Below are 21,768 nucleotides of genomic sequence, written 5' to 3'. Positions count from 1 at the left end.
GAGCTGCACTGCGGTATTGGCGGGCACCCCGGCAATGCCGCGCTGTAGGATATTTAATTATTTGGCATGGGGGCGGTGTACTTTGAATGTATGTGTACTTGTTTTCTTGTTTGTTTGTCCGGACGATATCTCAGCCATCCTTTGAGCTAGGAGGCTGAAATTTCGGCACAGTAGTTGAGAAAGTCCTTTGTCAAAAACTATGTTTTTTGGTTTTTGAATAATCAATTAATTGAGGAGTTATTTAATTATTAGCGATTAATTAAGTACTTATTTAATTAATCAAATTTCCTTTCTCTTCTGACCATTAACTCAGGCACCTTTTGAGTTAGGAAGCTGATATTTGGACATGCCAATGACCAGGTGATTTGGCTGCAAAGGCTATTTTTGATTTATTAATTAATCAATTCATCAATTAATCGATTAATTATTTAATTATTCGATAAATGACTAAATTTTTTTTTTTTTTTAGTTACAGATTCTGATGAAATGGTGGTGGTTTATGTGTTCTCTGACCGAATTGATTAATTATTTTTTTTGTTATGATTATTATTTATTTATTTTCATTATTAATCATTTAATTATTTTCTTTCTCATTTGGCCAATATCTCAGGCACCTTTTGAGCTCGGAAGCTAATATTTGGACATGAGTGACCACTGACCAAGTGATGTGGCTTTCAAGGATATTTTTGATTTATTGATTAATCAATTAATCGATTAATTATTTAATTATTCGATTAATTACAAAAAATAAATAAATTCTGTTGCAGATTCTGATGAAATGGTGGTGGTTTATGTGTTCTCTGACCGAATTGATTCATAATTTAATTTTTTTATGATTATTATTTATTTATTTTCATTATTAATCATTTATTTATTTTCTTTCTCATTTGGCCAATGTCTCAGGCACCTTTTGAGCTGGGAAGCTAATATTTGGACATGAGTGACCAAGTGATGTGGCTATCAAGGATATTTTTATTTATTGATTAATCATTTAATCGATTAATTATTTATTGATTAATTGATTAATTATTTATTGATGAATAAATTAATTTTTTTTTTTTTTTGATGCCTTATTTAATTAAATTTCTAAAAGATACATCTTCGGATGAAGCACTAGTCGTTTAGTTATGCTGTTAGCCAATTGATTAAGAAAATATTTTGTGATCGTCTTTTATTGATTTTAATTATACAATTAATCAATCAATTTGTGTGCACCTCTCCCTCCCAATGCAGCCTCCATGAGCTGCACTGCGGTATTGCCGGGCGCCGGAGGCACCCCGGCAATGCCGCGCTGTAGGATATTTAATTATTTGGCATGGGGGCGGTGTACTTTGAATGTATCTTTACTTGTTTGTTTGTTTGTCCGGGTGATATCTCAGCCATTCTTTGAGCTAGGAAGCTGAAATTTTGGCACAATAGTGAGCAAGTACTTTGTCAAAAACAGTATTTTTTGTTTTTTGATTAATCAGTTAATTGACGAGTTATTTAATTATTAGCGATTAATTAAGTACTTCTACATTTCCTTTCTCTTCTGGCCATTATCTCAGGCACCTTTTGAGTTCGGAAGCTGATATTTGGACATGCCAATGACCAAGTGATTTGGCTGTAAAAGATATTTTTGCTTTATTGATTAATCAATTGATTAGTTCTTTAATTATTAGCGATTAATTAAGTACTTATACATTTCCTTTCTCTTCTCGGCATTATCTCAGGCACCTTTTGAGTTAGGAAGCTGATATTTGGACATGCCAATGACCAAGTGATTTGGCTGCAAAGGTTAATTTTGATTTATTGATTAATCAATTAATCAATTAATCGATTAATTATTTAATTATTCGATTAATGACAGAAATTTTATTTTTTTAAGTTACAGATTCTGATGAAATGGTGGTGGTTTATGTGTTATATTTGCGAATTGATTAATTATTTAATTTTTTTAATGATTGTTTGTTTATTTTCGTTATTAATTATTTATTTATTTTATTTCTCATCTGGACAATATCTCAGGCACCTTTTGAGCTCGGAACCTGATATTTGGGCGTCACAGTGACCAAGTGATGTGGCCATAAAGGATATTTTTGATTAATCAATTAATTATTTAATTTTTTTGATTAATGACTTATTTCATTCATTCCGAAAAAGTTACAGCTTTAGATGAAGCACTGGTGGTTTAGGTATGCTATTCGCCAAATGATTAAGAAAATATTTTATGATTATTTATTGATTTTAATTATGCAATTAATCAATCTATTATTGTGCACCTCTCCCTCCCAATTCAGTCTCTATGAGCTGCACGATGGTATTGCCGGGCACCAAAGGCTGGAGGATATTTATTTATTTGGCATGGGGGTCGGTGTCCTTTGAAGGTATCTGTACTTGTTTCTATTTTTTTTTTTATCGGGTGCACCATGGAGGCACTTCATTCAATACCTTTCCCGAGACCATCGTGATTCACAGCACGTGACTTTTACTGGGACCATCATGATTCTCAGCACGTACTTTTACTGGGACCATCATGATTCTCAGCACGTACTTTTACTGGGACAATCATGATTCCCAGCACGTGACTTTTACTGGGACCATCATGATTCTCAGCACATACTTTTACCAGGACCATCATGATTCCCAGCACGTGACTTTTACTGGGACCATCGTGATTCTCAGCACGTGACTTTTACCGGGAGCATCGTGATTCCCAGCACATGACTTTTACCGGGACCATCGTGATTCTCAGCACGTGACTTTTTTACCGGGAGCATCGTGATTCCCAGCACGTGATTTTTACCGGGACCATCATTTAGCAAGGCTAACCCCTGCTCTAGCGGGGAAAATGGCCTTAAAACGATCATTCATTCATTCATTTTCATTCATTCATCATGATTCGCAGCACATGACTTTTACCGAGACCATCATGATTCTCAGCACGTGCTTTTTACCAGGACCATCGTGATTCCCACCTCGTGATTTTGGCTGGGCTTTATCTTTTCACGCAAGGCATGGAGTTTGATCCCCTTACAGAGCAAAATCAAATTATGACAAAAAATACTTTAAATGTAAAATTTCTGTCCTTATTTTATTGCTGTATATTGATCTTAGAAACATTGATCTTGTGAAAGATTCTGCTATCGAAAATCCTGAGAAATCCCACCGTCACCGTTCCCAAGAACTGGCGATCTCAGCCTCATGTGTGTGGTGCATTCTCACCTCTGAACTTAAGCTATACCCTTACATCATATCTGTAAGGCATAAACCAACTCTGAATGACAAGGCAAGACGAGTGATGATGTGTGATTGGTTCAGTGACCACATGGAAGGGTACCAAAATTGGATCACCTCCTTGTGGTTCAGTGACGAAGTACACTTCCATTTGAATGGGGCTATCAACAATCACAACAACATCTTCTGGGGTGATGAGCCTCCTGAGGAGGTGTCTGAGATGTCTCTCAAGGGCCCCAAGTGCACTTGATTCTGTGCGTTGAATGCCAGATGAGGTATGTGAGGACCATATTGGTTCGAGGACGCCAATGGTAAGAACAGTGACGATCAACGGTGAGCGGCACCGCGAGGACTTGCACCAATTCCACGCTGATCTCGCTCAACTACCGTCTCCAAACCAACTCAGACTTGCATGGTTCATGCAGGACGGTGCCCCACCGCACACTGCAGGTGAAACCATCGACTTGCTCCACCAGCCGTTTGGAAACGGTGCCATCAGCCTGGGCAAGAGTGGGTGCCCCACAGCCCGGATTTGAATCCATTGGATTTTATATTTTGGGGTGCTGCCGAAGGTCAAGTTTGCACCAACAAACCTCGAACCCTGGCTGTCCTGAAGCAGGAGGTGGAGGCCTACCCTCGGGCTACCACTCCAGCCACTTGTAGGCGAGTTATGGAGAATTTAGGAGTCAGGATCAAATCCTGGGTGAACAGAAGCCAAGCGCACATTGAAAATGTCAATTACAAGTAGAATGATGAGCGATTTGAAAATGGCGTGGTGGACGCCTTCCATCAATGTATCACCGAACTTACTACCTTTTGTAATTTCTCTACAATAAAACGTTCAAATGGTCCACTTTGCTGAAACATCTTGTCTGTACCTATATCCTGCAAGTATTTTGTTCAATTTCGTTTCTTAGCAAAATAATTACAGAGGTTCAAAACCAGGAATAGATAAATGGCCCACCCTGTGTAAAACAACAAGATGGGTTTCACAATACGGGCACAGTTCGATTACCTCAATGAGGAATTCCTGCTTGAGAACATTGAACGTACGTTCTACCCTGGTGCACAGGTAATTAGTATTAAAGGTGCTGTATTAATCTTGTGAATGAAGCCAGGTGAAGGGGGATGGTGGGTAACACGAGCCAATGACATTGTGCATAGCCCACGTGATGTCTCGCACCACACCGACCTGCCACTGCATCCTGTCTTGCTCTATCTTCTGTTTCAACAGGGTCGGCTGATCACCTAGGTAACCAGCTGGACCAGAACCCTGCACTCCCATAATGCTTTGTTCCTGCAAGAAAACATAAGTTGTGAAAGTTTTTCCCTCCATGTTCGTCAACTCTACCCCAGGATGTACTATTCACAGAGCAATTCATGCACTCATCCCATACTTCCCGATTTAAAAACCGAACAAACTTTGTGGGTCACCATGCTCCAAGCAACGAAGCACAGAGTTCAGTTGGGAATAAAAAAGGGTTGTAATGGGTTTTTGTAAGTTTGTGAGGAGTCAAGGGGAATAATACAATGTCTCTGTTATATATGAACCACTTTACTGGAATTTCCCAGTTTAAGTAAGGAAAGCACGTCATGCTCATGTGTCGGAAATAATTTGTTAATAATCGGTGCTCTCGACGACTGAAAGAGTGAATGGGCACTCTCGGTACTTACAACGTGGACATAACAACAAAATGGGCCTAAAATGCAAGGTTCGTGCTACTACGGGGAATTCCAATATGGAAGGAAGTTCGCAAAGATCACTCTCAGAAAGAAGGCTATTTCAGTAAATAAACACACAGAGGTCTAGGCTCATGGAAGAGATAGACAACAGAGGGTAACAAGTTCACAGAATGGCGGAGGATGAGGGAATAAGCAGATAGAAAGAATGCAAGACATTTCTGTAACACACCTCCCACCTGACCCTTCTCTGCAACTCACCTGCACATCACAAGGCAGTCAAGTGGTGGGAAGGCAAGAGGGGAAGTGTGGCGGGATCAGAGTACAAGACATAGGAGTGGTTATGGGAGGAAGCACGAGGCGACGATGGGCCACACTCTTGAAAGAATGGAGCGAAGAGAGCGAGACAGACGGTGAGTCCGTTTCAAGACAAGAAATAAATAAATAAATAACTTGAGGGGTGAAGGAATGTCTAAGGTGAGCATCCACCTTAGACTGGAGGATGGTAATCGGATATGATTTTCTGAAAGAAATGTGTGACCTTTGGAAGAAGGAAGGGGAGGGGAAGGAGTGGACCGAGACCAGAAGTGATGCGTTAGAGATCTGAGAGTCCAAACACCTGCCATGGTGGGCACAAAGGAGACCTGGGACTTTGCCTTCTGCCAATAGATGGTTGGATTTATGGACAGATATTGTGGTACCGCTGATAACAGGACCTACATTGATCTCTAGAGTTGAACTGGGTCTCCACGATAAAACAAAACCAGAAAGGGGAGAAAGCTCTTTTGATCATTTCACTTCCGGCTCCGGGTTCGCAGCACATGGACATACTGATCGGCGCCCGATTCTTCCACTTCACATTATCTAAGTTCCCTGGACCAGACACATTGTGGTTTACCAGTTTTATTTTAATTCACCTTTTGTTTGTCGTGTTTTTCATCAGTTATTCTGTCCCATCCGTATCTTGCCGTGTTGAATTGTCCAGTTCGTGTCCCGGCTAAAGTCAGGCCTACCAGTGATAGTCGGATTATGCTTTCCCTCTGTTTTCATGCCTTTTATCACTTTCACTCCGTTTTCACTCTACCATGGCTCTCTGTACTGACGACCATCTCACCCCCGGACATTCAAACATTCACAGGCAAGCAGGAACGTACCGAGTATACATTCAGATCCAATCCAATGCTCATCTGCAAATCCACAAAGACCTACTGAATCCTCCAACACTTCGATTGAAGTCACGGAAGCCTTTCTGGATTAGGGGACCTGCAGCGGCCAATACGAATGATTTGGAGTTGTGGCGGAAGCAATGAGAAAAGGCATCAGTCCGAAATGGCCAGCTAATTCAAGATCCCACAAAGGAGCCCCCCAGGCTCTGACCTACAGAGACGCCAGTGGAGTGGTCCTCACCGACTGCGAACTCGACATGCAAGGACCGCCCATTGTATGAATAAGTGGAAGCAAACTAAGAGCAAAGTGTGTACCTGTGGCCTTCAAGATCAGATAGTCCCACATGTTATACAGGACTATGTGCAGAGGAGACTCGGTGGGTCCTTTGCAGAACAACACTGGGCCACTGATGCTACGATCACATGGCTCTCATTATGACATATTAATTTATAATTGTCTAGAAAATCATATGAAAGAAGAAGACTCCTTTTTATCGCACGTATTGTTACTTCTGATCCCTCAGCTCAATCCATTTCCCCTCCTTGCGTAAAAATACAAACAACATATCTCTCCTTCTCCACTCAGAAAACTTCCCCAAAAAACCCAACAACAACATCGGAAGAGAATCCAAACTCTTATGTAAGTGCAGTCTCTCATTTCGCTTTCCCTTCTTCTTTTCAATATCCCCAAACTGAATCTTCACTGAATGAAATGTTTCACTTCCTTTAAAAGCTCTTCACTTCACCCATGAAGTCTGTTGCAGGTTATCCAGTTTGGGAATCCTGAGGCATCCATTTTGCAGAGGCTGTTTGTGTACATGACAACAATTTCCGCTTCACGTCCATTCATCGTGTCAAACCCCTTCATGTTATCACCATCACCCCCACCCCATCTGCTCCCCCCTCTTCCCATCCCTTCTCAGCTTCCGCGTCTTCCTGCCCCCTCGCAGTTCCCCCTCACCCCCCCCCCCCCCCCCCGACACAACTCCCGACTTCGCCCCTTCCCTTCCCCCCCCCCCCAACCCCCAGCACAACTCCTTACTTTGCCCCTACACCCCTCCCTCCCAGCTTCCCCCTGACCCGCACCCTCCCACCTTCACCGCACCTTCTCCTTGCTCCTTTCCACATCCCTACATTCTATCAGCAGATTTTCCTCCGTTGTTCACTCCAGACCAATTAGGTTGCATCCAATCATCAGCAAGGTCATGGAATCTGTCATTGCAGTCGATATGAAATCCTTCGTTTTCTCCAACAATCTCATCTCAGATCATCAATTTGGTTTCAGACCAAAAACAATTTGGACTCTACCTTGGAAGTGCTGCTTCTACACTCCCAACAATTGAGGGAGGCCCTCAATATCAGACATGAGATCAGGGCCATCTCCCTGATCATATATCGTGCTTTTGATGTAGTCCAACATCCAGTCTTGCTCTCCAAACTGTCTGCCTATGGCATTCAAAGCCAACTCCAGGTCCAGGGTCCCTCCAGGTCTTCAAAACAGCTGTTCACCACCATCTCTTATCTTCCCCCATCCAAAACCTTGATCTTTTCTACCCCCACTAATTCACCCCAGATCCACCTTGTTTGAAATTCCAACTTCTTTCCTGGAAGTCTTGGCAGTGTCTATATGTTTTATACCTCTCCCACCCCCCCCCCCCCTTCCCATGCCTCCCCCCCCAAAGCCCTCTCCCTCCCACAGTTCTCTCGATGTCTCTATGTCTCTCGGTCCCTGCTCTCACATGTTGTGTTTGTGTCCTTCCCCCTCTCTCCCCATCTTGTCTACCGCTCCCGATGTTATTTGTTTTGTGTGTCTGTTTGTCTTTCTGTGTGATTAATGTTCGCTCTTTCACGAGCCTCGATCTTGTATACAAAAAAAAAACAAAAAAACAAAAAAAAACAAACTCCACACAAGGCTGACTTCCTTCCTCTACTCTCGTCGCCAACATATGGCATTCAACGAAATCCTTTCATCTCCTCTCCCTGTCAAGGCTAGAATACCCCAAGGCAGTGTTCTGGGCCCAGTACTATTCCTGATCTTCATCAATGATCTCTCTGAGGAAGATCAGAAATAGTCTGCTTTTACAAACACTTGGAACATGTTTTTCAATCCTGACAAATCTCACACTTCCATTCTCTCTCTCCAAAAGGACCGTCTGGCAAACCCTTGCATCCACCTCCTTAACGGTCTTCTTGAGGAGGTTCAGCCAGTCAAACTCCAATCTGTGGACAGTTCCTTGGACTTCCTGGTAGAGTTTCCGCTCTGACATGCACTGTCACCTGTGGGACCTTGTATAGAAATGTGTTTCTTTCTAAATCATGTACAATCAATTGAATTGGTCACAGGTGGACTCAATCAAGTTGTAGAAACATCAAGGAAGATCAAAGGAAATTGGACGCACCTGAGATCAATTTGGAGTGTCAAAGCAAAGGGTTGAATATTCATTGATTCAAGATATTTCCGATTTTCATCGTTAATTGATTTGTAAAAAATTCTAAAAATGTAAAATTCCACTTTGACATTATGGGGTATTATGTGTAGATCAGTGACAGAAAATCTCAGTTTAATCAATTTTCAATTCAGGCTGTAACGCAACAAAATGCGAAACAAGTCAAGGGGTTTGAATACTTTCTGAAGACGCTGTGGCTACAGAGAAACTAACAAATTTTACAGTAACTAGCATACAGGACACCGGTCCCAATCATAAAAGGAAACACATTCACCTTGTCACAAACGAAATGATGTGTGACAAAGAAAACAACATTTTATACTCCCTGTTGAATCATAGTGTAGGGAAGTTATGTCAACAGGAACAGAAATATTATGCAATCCTGCACGGAGTAAGGCACGATTATCAAGATGACCTAGCTTCACGTATAAGTGTATACATTTCACGCTCACCTGTTGAGAAGCAGGCGGCAGAGACCGATAGACGCCCGCTCGTGGAACGGTGCATGAATGTCCCTGTAGTTGTTTGGGGTTCACGCAATGGCTCCTGAGTAGTTCGGCCTGTGCTCCAGGGAACACTCGGCCGTCTCCCGTTCCGGAAGCCTTCGTCCCATATCCCACAATGCCATGGGACTGCGTCAAAAGCGCTTGATTGGATGTGAGTGCAGGATCAAAATGTGACAGAGGTTTTGTGTTGTCCAGGGTCAATGCCGTTGCGATGACACCCTCAACCTCACTTCCTCTGCCCCCAGACCCGAGTACCCCTGCTGCCACGGAGACGGCTGGAAAATGAACAAAACCCGGTCCCTTGGACTGAGGACGTGGCAAAATTGCAGTTGTCACTGCTGTTGGAAAAGTTGAAACCGAGCTATGGGGCACCATGGGTGTCCAATGAGCTGCCTGTGGTGTGGCTAAGGCAACGGGCACCTTCACAGCCCTCTGTGGTTGTTGTTGGGGTTGCTGCTGTTGCAATACTGTCATGGTCTGCCGGGCTGGGGAAGACCGATCTGGACCAGAGCCTGGAAAACCTTGACCGTGACTCGTCCGTGCCTGCACTGGCCCTGAAGAGGGAGAGCGTAAAGGTGAGGCAAGGTGTGGGTCAAACACCGGAGACATCTCCCTTTTTGTCACAGGGCTGCATCTTGTTGCTGCACCTACTGTGGCATCACCAGGAGTCGAAGAAGGGCCTTGTGGCAGAGGCAGGGCTTGGGCCTCAGTGGTTGCCGAACTGTGTGGAGGAGGCACGCCTCCTCCCCCTGCGCCCAACATGCTGTCAAAGTCAATGCCGTTATCATCCAACCCCTGAGCCAGTTCATTAAGAAGGTCCTGCAGCTCTTTATCAAAGGCAAAGTCTTGGCCTGGCAGCATGTCCTCATCACATTGGGGTTCCTGTTTCATCGAGACCATGGCACTACCAATTACTCCCAATGTTTGTGCAACGCCTGGAGCACCTGCTGCACCTACCCCAGAGATCACCCCAGGACTCAACAGGCCCCCAATTCTCACAGACTCCAATGCACCAGCTCCCTCCTTCGCACTACTGCTCTCACTCCCAGGTTCTCCAAGTAAGAGGTGAGGTTTGATGTCAGGTGGTGGGCCATGGCCATTTCCATGGACGATGGTTTCATCAGCATCTGCACCACGAGGAATCTTTGCAGCTTGGTTGAAAGGGCTTGAATGACCAGAAAGACCATTGGGCCTTTCCGACGCTCCACTTAAAACTCCTGATCCACCACCCTCTTCCAGTTTTCGCTTCAGCTGGCCTTGGAGCTGGTGGAAAATGACGAGAAATTGCATATTGTTTTAGGATTGCTGTGAAGGTTTCTAAACGTGTGATGGGTAACAAAGCCCGGAAATTGGTGGAAGGACCAAATAGAAGTTTGTGCAGTTCAAAATTGCTACCAAGAAGAAGAACCACACCATGGTAATTAGGATTTATCACTGATACAGATTGGGGTTGTTAAACAATGGCAGTGAAAAAACAATGTACTCGATTATGATTGATGAATTGAATTTTCAAAATAAACGTTGAAACAAAAATCTGATTGATGAAACAAACGTGAGCATCAGATTGATAGATATGTGAGGTGGACAAATATGAGTAAGGGCCATTAAGCAGCCAAGTGACTAACAAACAGTTAACCCATTTAACTCGTACTAGTGCTGACTTCTTGATGGTTGAGTGAATGAGACTTACTTCCCTCAATTAAACAATCACAAGAAGAGTTTATGTTTGTTTGTTTTTTGTATACAAGATGGAGGCTCGGGAAAGAGCTAACATTGATTGCAAAAAGACAAACTAACACACAAAACATATGATAAAGGGAGCGGGAGAACAAGATTGAGAGCAGGGACATCGGGAGATCTGTGGGAGAGAGAGGGCTTGGGAGGAGGAGGAGTGGGAAGGGAGGGGAGAGGGGAGGGGTGGGGTGGGAGAGGTAAAAAAAACAAAACAAAAAAAACACATGGACACTGCTAGGACTTCCAGGAAAGAAGTCGGTATTTCAAAAAAGGGGATCTGGGGTGAATTAAGGGGGCATTATACCATTGAAGGCAAAAAAAAAAACATTTTTTTACAAATACACAAATGCATCAATTAAAATGTTTGTTTCCTAGTATTGTATATATGTACCAAGTTTGAACGTAAATGGACTTGTCATAGAGAAGATATAAGCTCCCCATTACACTGAACACAGTAAAAACAACACTGAATCACAGTAATGCACTTTTTGATAAAATGTCTTGATTGAAAATATGCAAAACTATATATACTGAAACGCAAAATAAACTTACCACCTTTGAAACCTTTAAATATCAACAATAACACTGCGTGTGGTAAATGTGTGAACTTATTTGTGGACAATAGTGTCCTCGCTGTCAGACAAAACGGTCACGGATGGTCACTTGAACCTTCAATGGTCACTTCATAGCACAGCTGTTGAACAGCCGTTTTGACTGTCAGTGATTAGCCAAGGGGTACGGGATGATTTTAATGAGCTGCACGTGATGTCTTGATATTGGCTTTAAAAAGGCCAGTGCAAAATGGGCATTTTGACCGAAAGATTTGACCATTTTGACCAACTTCAAAAAGACCGAAAACACAAAAGAAACTTACCACCTTTGAAACCTTTAAATATCAACAATAACACTGCGTATAGTAAATGTGTGAACTTATTTGTGGACAATAGTGTCCTCGCTGTCAGACAAAACGGTCACGGATGGTCACTTGAACCTTCAATGGTCACTTCATAGCACAGCTGTTGAACAGCCGTTTTGACTGTCAGTGATTAGCCAAGGGGTACGGGATGATTTTAATGAGCTGCACGTGATGTCTTGATATTGGCTTTAAAAAGGCCAGTGCAAAATGGGCATTTTGGCTGAAAAATTTGACCATTTTGACCATTTTGACCAACTTCAAAAAGACCGAAAACGCAAAAGAAATTTACCACTTGTTTGAAATGTAATAAAATTGTAACAGTTCAAAATAAAACAAACCAACAATTGCTAATTGAAACATTGGCATTTTATTGATGACATGTCAAGTTTTTGACCAAGATACACCATCTCATCAGTTTGTTCTACAGTACAGAACAGCACAGGGTGCAATGTCAGTCCCCTTTCAATAGCATGTATGGCCACCATTGTTTTGGATACAGGCAGTGCATCGTCGGCGTATACTGCCTACCAGTCTTTGGATGGATTGCTGCTGGATTCTGTCCCACTCAGTCCTCAATGTCTGAAGCAGCTCTGCCCGTGTCCTGGCCCTGCCAACTACGCGTCTCCCAAGCTCATCCCACAGGTGCTCTATGGGATTCAGGTCAGGGGAGAGCGCAGGCCACTGCATGGTGTTGATGTTCTCGCCTTGGAGAAATGCAGTGGTAAAGCGAGCAGCATGGGGACGAGCGTTGTCATGCTGAAAGGTTCTCAGTTCTGGGTGGTCTAGCAGGAATGGCAGCAGATGAGGTCACAGGATGTTATCCACATACCGCTGGGCGTTAAGATTCCCATCCACAACCACCAGTGGCGTCCTGTACCGGCCTGATATGGCTGCCCACACCATCACACTTGGGCCACCCCACCTGTTGGCTTGACGCACGCAACAATCGGCATATCGCTCGCCAGTTCTTCTCCAGACACACTCACGCCCATCAGGACTGTCCACACAGAACCTTGACTCATCGCTGAAAGCGACCTCGTTCCACTGCGCCAAGGTCCACCGCTGATGCTGCTGGCACCATCTCTGACGGTTGCGGCGATGGGCAACCGTCATCACGGGGCCTCTGTATGGTCTTCTGGCAGTCAGACCATAGTCATGCAGTCGTCTTCGTGCAGTATCATTGGAGATCCGTGGGTTTGCACGCCCCGGAGTTTCTGCCGCAGTGCGGGATGCTGGACGGAATCGATCCCGCAGGTGACTTCAGACCATCTGCCTGTCCTGCCTTGCAGTGGTGACTCTTGGCCTCCCTGATCGAGGTCTGTCATCTGCAGAGTTGTGGAGGGTGTCTCTGTCCACCAGGGCCGATATCGTCTGGTGTGAACAGCCAAGGCGACGTGCCACCTCACGGTAGCTCAGTCCACCTTGCAGCATGCCCAGGGCACGCTGCCGTTGATCCCTTGACAATCGTGGCATGTTGATTGAAATGCCCATTTTGCACTGGCCTTTTTAAAGCCAATATCAAGACATCACGTGCAGCTCATTAAAATCACCCCGTACCCCTTGGCTAATCACTGACAGTCAAAACGGCTGTTCAACAGCTGTGCTATGAAGTGACCATTGAAGGTTCAAGTGACCATCCGTGACCGTTTTGTCTGACAGTGAGGACACTATTGTCCACAAATAAGTTCACACATTTACTATACGCAGTGTTATTGTTGATATTTAAAGGTTTCAAAGGTGGTAAGTTTCTTTTGTGTTTTCGGTCTTTTTGAAGTTGGTCAAAATGGTCAAATTTTTCGGTCAAAATGCCCATTTTGCACTGGCCTTTTTAAAGCCAATATCAAGACATCACGTGCAGCTCATTAAAATCATCCCGTACCTCTTGGCTAATCACTGACAGTCAAAACGGCTGTTCAACAGCTGTGCTATGAAGTGACCATTGAAGGTTCAAGTGACCATCCGTGACCATTTTGTCTGACAGTGAGGACACTATTGTCCACAAATAAGTTCACACATTTACTACATGCAGTGTTATTGTTGATATTTAAAGGTTTCAAAGGTGGTAAGTTTCTTTTGCGTTTCAGTATATGTACATGTTGCTTGATATATGAACATTACATTGGTATACATTACATAGCATTATATTATGCATGGTTACCATGGTAACCAGATGCATACAAATGATGAATTACCACTTTACAGCTTATATCTTCTCTATGACAAGTCCATTTACGTTCAAACTTGGTACATATATACAATACTAGGAAACAAACATTTTAATTGATGCATTTGTATATTTGTAAAAAAATGTTTTTTTTTTGCCTTCAATGGTATAATGCCCCCTTAACGGGGGTAGAAAAGATCAAGGTTTTGGATGGGGGAAATAAGAGATGGTGGTGAACAGCTGTTTTAAAGACCTGGAGGGAGGAGTGGGATCACACATATCATCACACATATCATGTTACTGATATGATCAAGTTGATGATGCCATAACATGGATATCATACATAACATGGTTGTTGCCTAATCACCAAAGTTTGAGAGGTCAGCTGAGGGAGGTCTGTTGTCTCACCTCACGGATTGATCGGTTACCTGCCGAGAAGTTTTTACTGCTTCTTCTCCGGTCTAGCTTCCTCCACTTTCTCAACCCTCCGTCCATCCCACAGTTCCTCCAGGACCCACGTGTTGTTCCGATAAGCCCCTCCATGTCAAACCCCCAAACACAGGCGTATTGCACACAGCAACTATTTTGCTCCTCTTTTCTCCAGTTTGTGGAACCGCCTTCTGGAGACTATACAATCTGGGCTTCGATCAAGCAGAGCTCCACCATCTCGTGTCATCCCCATCCCTACCTACGATTCTTTCTACCCCCAGTAATCCTTTTTAACCCGAGGATACAATTTCTCAAGATAACCCCTATAATGCAATCGGGGGTCTTTTATGGCCTCAGACTATGCCTCTATAACTTTGTTATAAAAACTTTTTAACCCAAAATCTTTCATATATACTTCAAAGAAAGGGTAATACATACTCCTGTATGTGTGTGTGTTTTTTCTTTTTCTTTCAGGAACAGGGGAATTTTTTTTTTTTTTACCCCACCCCATTGCCATTGATTGCATTGTCTTTTTACCCCATTGCATTGTCTTTTTGGACCGGATTGTTTGTTTCACTGTAACTTTGTTATAAAAACGATTTTACACATGATCTTTCATATACGCTTCGAATGAAGGGTAATACAGTCACGTGAAAAAGTAAGTACACCTCATGTAAAGTTTTGACTTTTTCAACATATTTCAACATTCAGCTATTTGATGTTCATTTCAACAATATTGAAAGATAAAGGTGATATAATATAACAAATATCATGAAACATTTACATTTTGTAGTCCATTGTATAATTTAAATAAACATAACTGCAAATTTCGCATGTGGAAAAAGTAAGTACACCCTTGGCTCTAATAGGTGGTATTGCCCCCTTTGGCAGAAACAACCTCAAGTAGGCGTTTCTTATAACTGTCTACCAGTCTCTGACATCGACTGGGAGAAATTTTTGCCCACTCCTCCATGCAGAATTCTTTCAGCTGTGCGATGTTTGAGGGGTTTCTTGCATGCACAGCTCGTTTCAAATCCCCCCACAACATCTCGATGGGATTTAGATCCGGGCTTTGACTTGGCCATTCCAGAACCCTCCATTTCTTTCTTTTCAGCCATTCCTTGGTGGACTTACTGGTATGTTTAGGGTCATTGTCATGTTGCAAGGTCCACCTTCGGTTGAGCTTCAATTTTCCGACAGATGGCCTCACATTATCCTCAAGCACCCTCCGGTACAATGAAGAATTCATAGTGGATTCTATGATGGTGAGCTGCCCAGGCCCTGATGCAGCAAAGCTGTCCCAAACAATAATATTTCCACCACCATGCTTTACAGTTGGTATCAGGTTCTTGTGGGGAAATGCTGTCTTTGGTTTTCGCCAAACATATCTTCTGGTACTGTGGCCAAATAGCTCTATCTTTGACTCATCTGTCCAGAGCACATTGTTCCAGAAGTGCTGGTCTTTGCCGAGGTGTTCATTGGCAAACTTTAGTCTTGCCCTGATGTTCTTTCTGGACAGCAAAGGTTTCCTCCTGGCACACCTCCCATGTAGATCAAATTTGTGCAGCCTCTTTCTAATGGTAGACTCGTGCACTTTGACATCAACAGCTTCCATCACTGCTGACATCACTTCCGCTTCCGGTCCAGTATGAAGGGGACGCAGGCGTCACATGCTCGCCGCTTCTTCGACCAGGCCACCGTCAGTTGCTTGCTTTTTTGGTGGTCGTGCGGATTTCTTTGGCCATTGAGTCTGCCCTCTGCATAGCCCCGGCTCTGCTCCCTGCTTCGCCTGCCCGGCTCCTTCGCCTGCTCGCTGTTTCCTCGGGCACGCTCTCGTGGGTTGTGACCATCGCAGCGGTTTGGTGGCGGCTTCCCGCCGTGATCTAGACTTGTAGCGGCGGCGGTCGATTGCCGCTGCATTTGCCGCTTTGCTGTGATCAACCTTGGCCTCGTGATCGTCTCTTTGCTCCTGCCTGCCCTCTGCTTGGTCCCGGCTCTGCTCCTGGCTTCACCTACCTGGCTCCTTCGTTTCCTCGGGCCCGCTCCCGTGGGTTGGGACCATCGTTTCACCTCCTCAACCTTGGCCTCGTCTCGTCTCTCCGCTCCTGCCTGGCATGGCTCTGCGGTACTCCGCCGCAAGGCTCCTTCTGCTCAATACCCGCTCCACCCCATCATGCATCTCTGCCATCAAATCAAATGGACTCCTCCGATGACCCAGGTACATTCACCGTGGCTCCGGTCGTAAGTTTGTATATTTGCAATCAGGTCACTCCATCCCCGTCCTCTGGTCGGCTCAGCGCACTCCCACTCATCGTCCCAGCGCACCTGGTCACAGCAACGCACACGATCACACCTCCTGCCTACGAACCCTGGCTAAATCACCTGAATTCATCCCTGCTGTTCGAAACAACATCAAGCTCACCCTGTTCAACACCCGGTCCCTCAACAACAAATGCCTCATCCTGAACGAATACATCCTGGATAACAAACTTGACTTTCTCTGTCTCACCGAAACCTGGCAACAACCTCTGGACTACTACACACTCAACCTCACCACACCCAATGGATATTCCTACGTCAATAAACCACGCTCGGGGGGCCGAGGTGGTGGAATTGCCGTTATCCACCGTCAAGACATCAGGACCAGCCTCATCCCCATCGCCTCATCCTCATCATTTGAACACCTGGCTTTTAAACTCTCTGGTCGCACGCAGTCAGTCATGGCTGTCGTCTACCGCCCTCCCAAACCACACCCATCATTCCTGTCTGACTTCTCCTACTTTCTGACCCAGCTATGTTCCCTCTCCCCCTCAATCCTCCTCTTTGGTGATTTCAATATCCACATGGACTCCACTGACTCCACACTAACCACTGACTTCACTGATTTACTCACCTGCTTTAACCTCACTCAACATGTCGACTTTCCTACCCATATCCGTGGTCACATTTTGGACCTTGTCTGCTCCACTGGATTAAATTTGCACCATCTCTCTGGCTCCGACCTCACCCTCTCTGACCACTTAGCTATCACTATGACCATCAACATCCCCACCCCAACACCAAGACATTATCGCACTATCACCTTCCGTCAGCTAAACGCTCTTTCACCCACCTCATTCTCATCCACCCTCTCTGAAAAAATGTCCACTTCTCCCTTCGTTGACCTCCACACCCCTTCCGACCTCACTGACTACTACAACCACACTCTCTCCTCCTGCCTTGACCAGCTTGCGCCTGTAAAAACCAAAACAGTTTCTTTCACCCATTCTGCTCCCTGGTTTACCCCCGAACTCCGCCTGATGAAAACTCGTGCTCGCCAACTTGAAAGACTCCGCAATAAAACAGGTCTCACAGTTCACTCCCAAGCCTACAAGGACCACCTACAGCACTACAAAGATGCCCTCTCCCGCGCCCGCTCCGCCTGCTACTCTCAAATTATCCACTCTGGCTCCGGAAACCCAAAAGCACTCTTCTCGACAATAAACAAACTCCTCCGCCCCCTGAACACCACCACCCAGTCATTCACAGTAGACAACTGCATCTCCTTCCTCTCTTTCTTCCAAAGTAAAATTGACAACATCTACAACAGCTTGACCACCACCGCACCCGCTCCCCCTCCAACCACCTGCCCCCTCTTGTCCTGCCATCCCCTGTCTCGGTTCTCCCCAATCTCCCCTACTGACCTCTCTGAACTCCTCATAGGAATGAAAACTGCCACCTGCACTCTTGACCCCATCCCCTCCAGCTTTGTCAAGGCCTCCCTCCCTGCTCTCTCTCCACTTATCATTGCAACAATAAACTCCTCCCTGTCTACAGGCATCGTCCCACCTTCCCTCAAAATTGCTGCTGTTACCCCCATTATAAAAAAACCTGGTCTAAACCCTGACACCCGAAACAACTTCAGACCCATCTCCAACCTACCCTTTCTGTCAAAAGTTTTGGAACGCGCTGTAGCCACTCAACTCAAACATCACCTCTCTGCCAATAACCTGTATGAAACATTCCAATCCGGATTCCGCTCCAACCACAGTACTGAAACTGCTCTCCTCAAAATCACCAACGACCTTCTCCTCTCCTCTGATGCTGGCAACCTCAACATTCTCGTCCTCCTCGACCTCAGCGCTGCCTTTGACACCATCGATCACACCATCCTCCTCACCCGACTTGAATCCACCTTTAACGTTACCGGCACTGCCCTCTCTTGGATTAAATCATACCTCTCTGACAGACGCCAGTTCATCTACATCAATAACTGCAAATCCCCCACTGCTCCCCTCCCCCAAAGTGTCCCCCAAGGTTCAGTTCTTGGCCCCCTCCTCTTCATCCTTTACCTGTCCCCCCTCGGTCACTTGATCCGCCGTCATGGTCTCCAATTCCACTGCTGTGCCGATGACATCCAGCTTTTCATCTCCACCAAGTCCGTCTCCACCGACACCCACTCTATCCTGACAAACTGCATCACTGAAATAAAATCCTGGCTTCAAATCAACTTCCTCAAGCTTAACTGTGATAAATCTGAAATAATCATCATTGGCCCAAAAACGCTCACAAAATCCACCCATAACTTTGCCCTCAACATCGACGGTATCCCAGTATCCACCTCCCCTCACATCCGGAATCTTGGCGTCATCTTTGACCAAACCCTCTCCTTCGACAAATACACTAAACAGATCACAAAGTCAGCCTTCTTTCACCTGAAAAACATTGCCCGTCTCCGCTCATCCCTCTCCTCCACGGCTGCAGAAACCCTCATCCACGCCTTCATCACCTCCCTTCTGGACTACTGCAATAGCCTCCTCTATGGTTCACCCTCAAAAATCACCAATAAACTCCAATACATTCAGAACTCCGCTGCCCGTCTACTCACCCATTCCCGGACCCGTGACCACATCACCCCCGTCCTTTACAAGCTTCACTGGCTCCCCATCCCCCAGAGAATCCAGTACAAAATCCTCCTCTTGACATACAAAGCCCTCCATAACCTGGCCCCATCCTACCTGGCTGACCTCCTCTCCAGACACACTCCCACCCGCAACCTCCGCTCTGCTGGTACCAACCTCCTGACCCCCTCCATCCAGACCAAATTCAGATCCTGGGGGGACAGGGCCTTCTCCATCGCTGCTCCCACCCTCTGGAACTCACTACCTCACACCATCAGAGACTCCTCCTCACTCACCACATTCAAAACATCACTAAAGATCCACCTGTTCAACACTGCATTCAACATTCAACCCACAGCATTTAACCCCTGACTATCTCCTCTCCTTCTCCCTCCTTTTGCTTTAAATATTTCCCTATTGATTCTTGTCTTTTTGCAATTGTTGTTTTCATCTATTGTTATGCATTATGTTTTCCACTCTGTCAAAGCGCCTTTGGGCTTCTGGAAAAGCGCTATACAAAATAAATGAATTATTATTATTATTATTAACAGTGGCAAGAGCTACCTGTAGGTCCCGTGATGACATTCTGGGGTTCTTAGAGACTTATTTCAGCATCTTGCGGTCTGCTCTCGGGCTGAACTTGCTGGGGCGGCCTGGTGTGAACAAGTTGGCAGTTGTTTGGAATCTTCTCCACTTGTAGATGATCTTCTGGACAGTCGAATGATTGATTTCAAATTGTTTGGAGATCTTTTTAAATCCCTTCCCAGACTCGTAGGCATCTATAACCTTCTTTCTGAAGGCCTCAGAGAGCTCTTTTGATCTAGGCATGGTGACACCGCACACTTCAACAACAAAGAGCAAACCAAAGTAAATGTCTGAGGTTTAAATAAGACAGGTTCCTCCAAGATCCTCTCTAACGATGTTCTATTCATTTGCACCTGAGCTGGTGCACCTGATTCTAATTTTAGGTATTTGAAGTAGTGATAAATGTAGGGGTGTACTTACTTTTTCCACATGCAAAATTTGCATTTATGTTTATTTAAATTATACAATGGACTACAAAATGTAAATGTTTCATGATATTTGTTATATTATATCACCTTTATCTATCAATATTGTTGAAATGAAGATCAAATAGCTGTATGTTGAAATATGTTGAAAAAGTCAAAACTTTACATGGGGTGTACTTACTTTTTCACATGACTGTACATATTCCTGTTTGTGTGTTTTAGGTTTTTTTCATTTCAGGATCGGGGGATTTATTTTTTTTAAATATACACATAACTGTCCAAACATTGCCTGTTTAGGCCTTCGTCAACTTGCTCTTCCATGAGCATCGTGTGTACAAAAATAAAATGTCACCGCCAATTAGCCTTTGAACTTCCTCCAAACGACTATCATTATTAACCACTTTGCAACAAATATGGTCATTCATTACCTCCACCACCGGAAAAGGATGGAGGTCATGTTGTCACTACTGTTTGTCTGTTTGTTTGTCTGTGGTATCTCAAAGTTATGGATGGATTCGCATGAAACTTGGTGGACAGGTTGTATGCGTGACAAGGATGATTTGATTAGATTTTGGTGAAGATCCAGCCAGGGATACAATTTTTTTTTTTACAGTTTTTCTAAACTACGGATGAGTTATAACAAAACTTAGTGGATGAAAAAAAAACGATATATAGCACGATATCTTAAAAAGTTGCAGACGGGTTATGACAAAACCTTCCAGATGAAAAAACGATATGGAGCACGATAATTCAAAATATTACAGACAGGTTATAACAAATTTGGTGGATGAAAAAACGATAAATAGCACGATATTTCAAAGTTACAACCGGGTTATAACAAAACTTAGTGGATGAAAAAAAACGATATATAGCACGATATTTCAAAGTTGCAGATGGGTTATAACAAAAGTTGGTGGATGAAAAAACGATATATAGCACGATTTTTTATTTTTTTTTGTATACAAGATCGAGGCTCGTGAAAGCTAACATTAATCACACAAAAAGTCAAACCGACACATAAAACACAAAATAAGGGGAGCGGTAGACAAGATGGGGACAGAGGGGGAAGGACACAAACACAACATTTGAGAGCAGGGACATCGAGAGAACTGTGGGAGGGAGAGGGCTTGGGGGGAGGTGGGAGAGGTATAAAACATATGGACACTGCAAGGACTTCCACGAAAGAAGTTCGAATTTCAAAAAAGTGTATCTGGGGTGAATTAGCGGAGGTAGAAAAGATCAAGGTTTTGGATGGGGGAAGATAAGAGATGGTGGTGAACAGCTGTTTTAAAGACCTGGAGGAAGGAGTGGGATTGAAGGGAGTGGGGGAGTTTGTTCCAGAGGTGGGAGAAAAGGGGAAGGTGAGCAGAGAGCCTAGATTTTGGCAGTTTAACCATAAGAGGGTTGCTGGCAGACCTTGTGTGACCTGTAGGAATATTTGGGGGACAGAGCACAGAGAGAGCTGGGGGAGCAAGCCCAGAGAGGAGTCGGTAGAAGACAGAAAGACCACCAACCTGCCTGCGGTGAGTGAAAGGCCCTCGGAGTTAGCTTCATCGCAGGAGATTGCAATGATTCTGAGAAAAATTTAATAAAAGTTTTAAAGATACCTAGGAGACATGC

General features: G+C 44.4%; 1 protein-coding gene across 3 annotated transcripts in view; it reads right to left on the bottom strand.

The window, feature by feature from the left end:
• The window catches only part of LOC137418516 (uncharacterized), a 112,758-nt gene that overhangs the window by 20,466 nt on the left and 70,524 nt on the right, over positions 1-21,768 (bottom strand). For 2 of the 3 annotated variants that reach the window (XM_068103993.2, XM_068104594.2), the window contains exons 3-4: positions 8,962-10,278; positions 4,409-4,513 (exon numbers count right to left, since the gene is read on the bottom strand). In XM_068103993.2, the coding sequence (XP_067960094.2) occupies positions 4,409-4,513; positions 8,962-10,278 (1,422 nt within the window). The remainder of the gene's footprint in view (positions 1-4,408; positions 4,514-8,961; positions 10,279-21,768) is intronic. The other variant, XM_068104595.2, reaches the window with a different exon arrangement.

The sequence above is a fragment of the Myxine glutinosa genome, chromosome 1, assembly GCF_964187855.1.
Source record: "Myxine glutinosa chromosome 1, kmMyxGlut1.1, whole genome shotgun sequence".
Lineage (NCBI taxonomy): Eukaryota > Metazoa > Chordata > Myxini > Myxiniformes > Myxinidae > Myxine > Myxine glutinosa.
The sequence above is the reverse complement of the archived record's forward strand: the minus strand, read 5'-3'. Positions and strand labels throughout refer to the sequence as shown.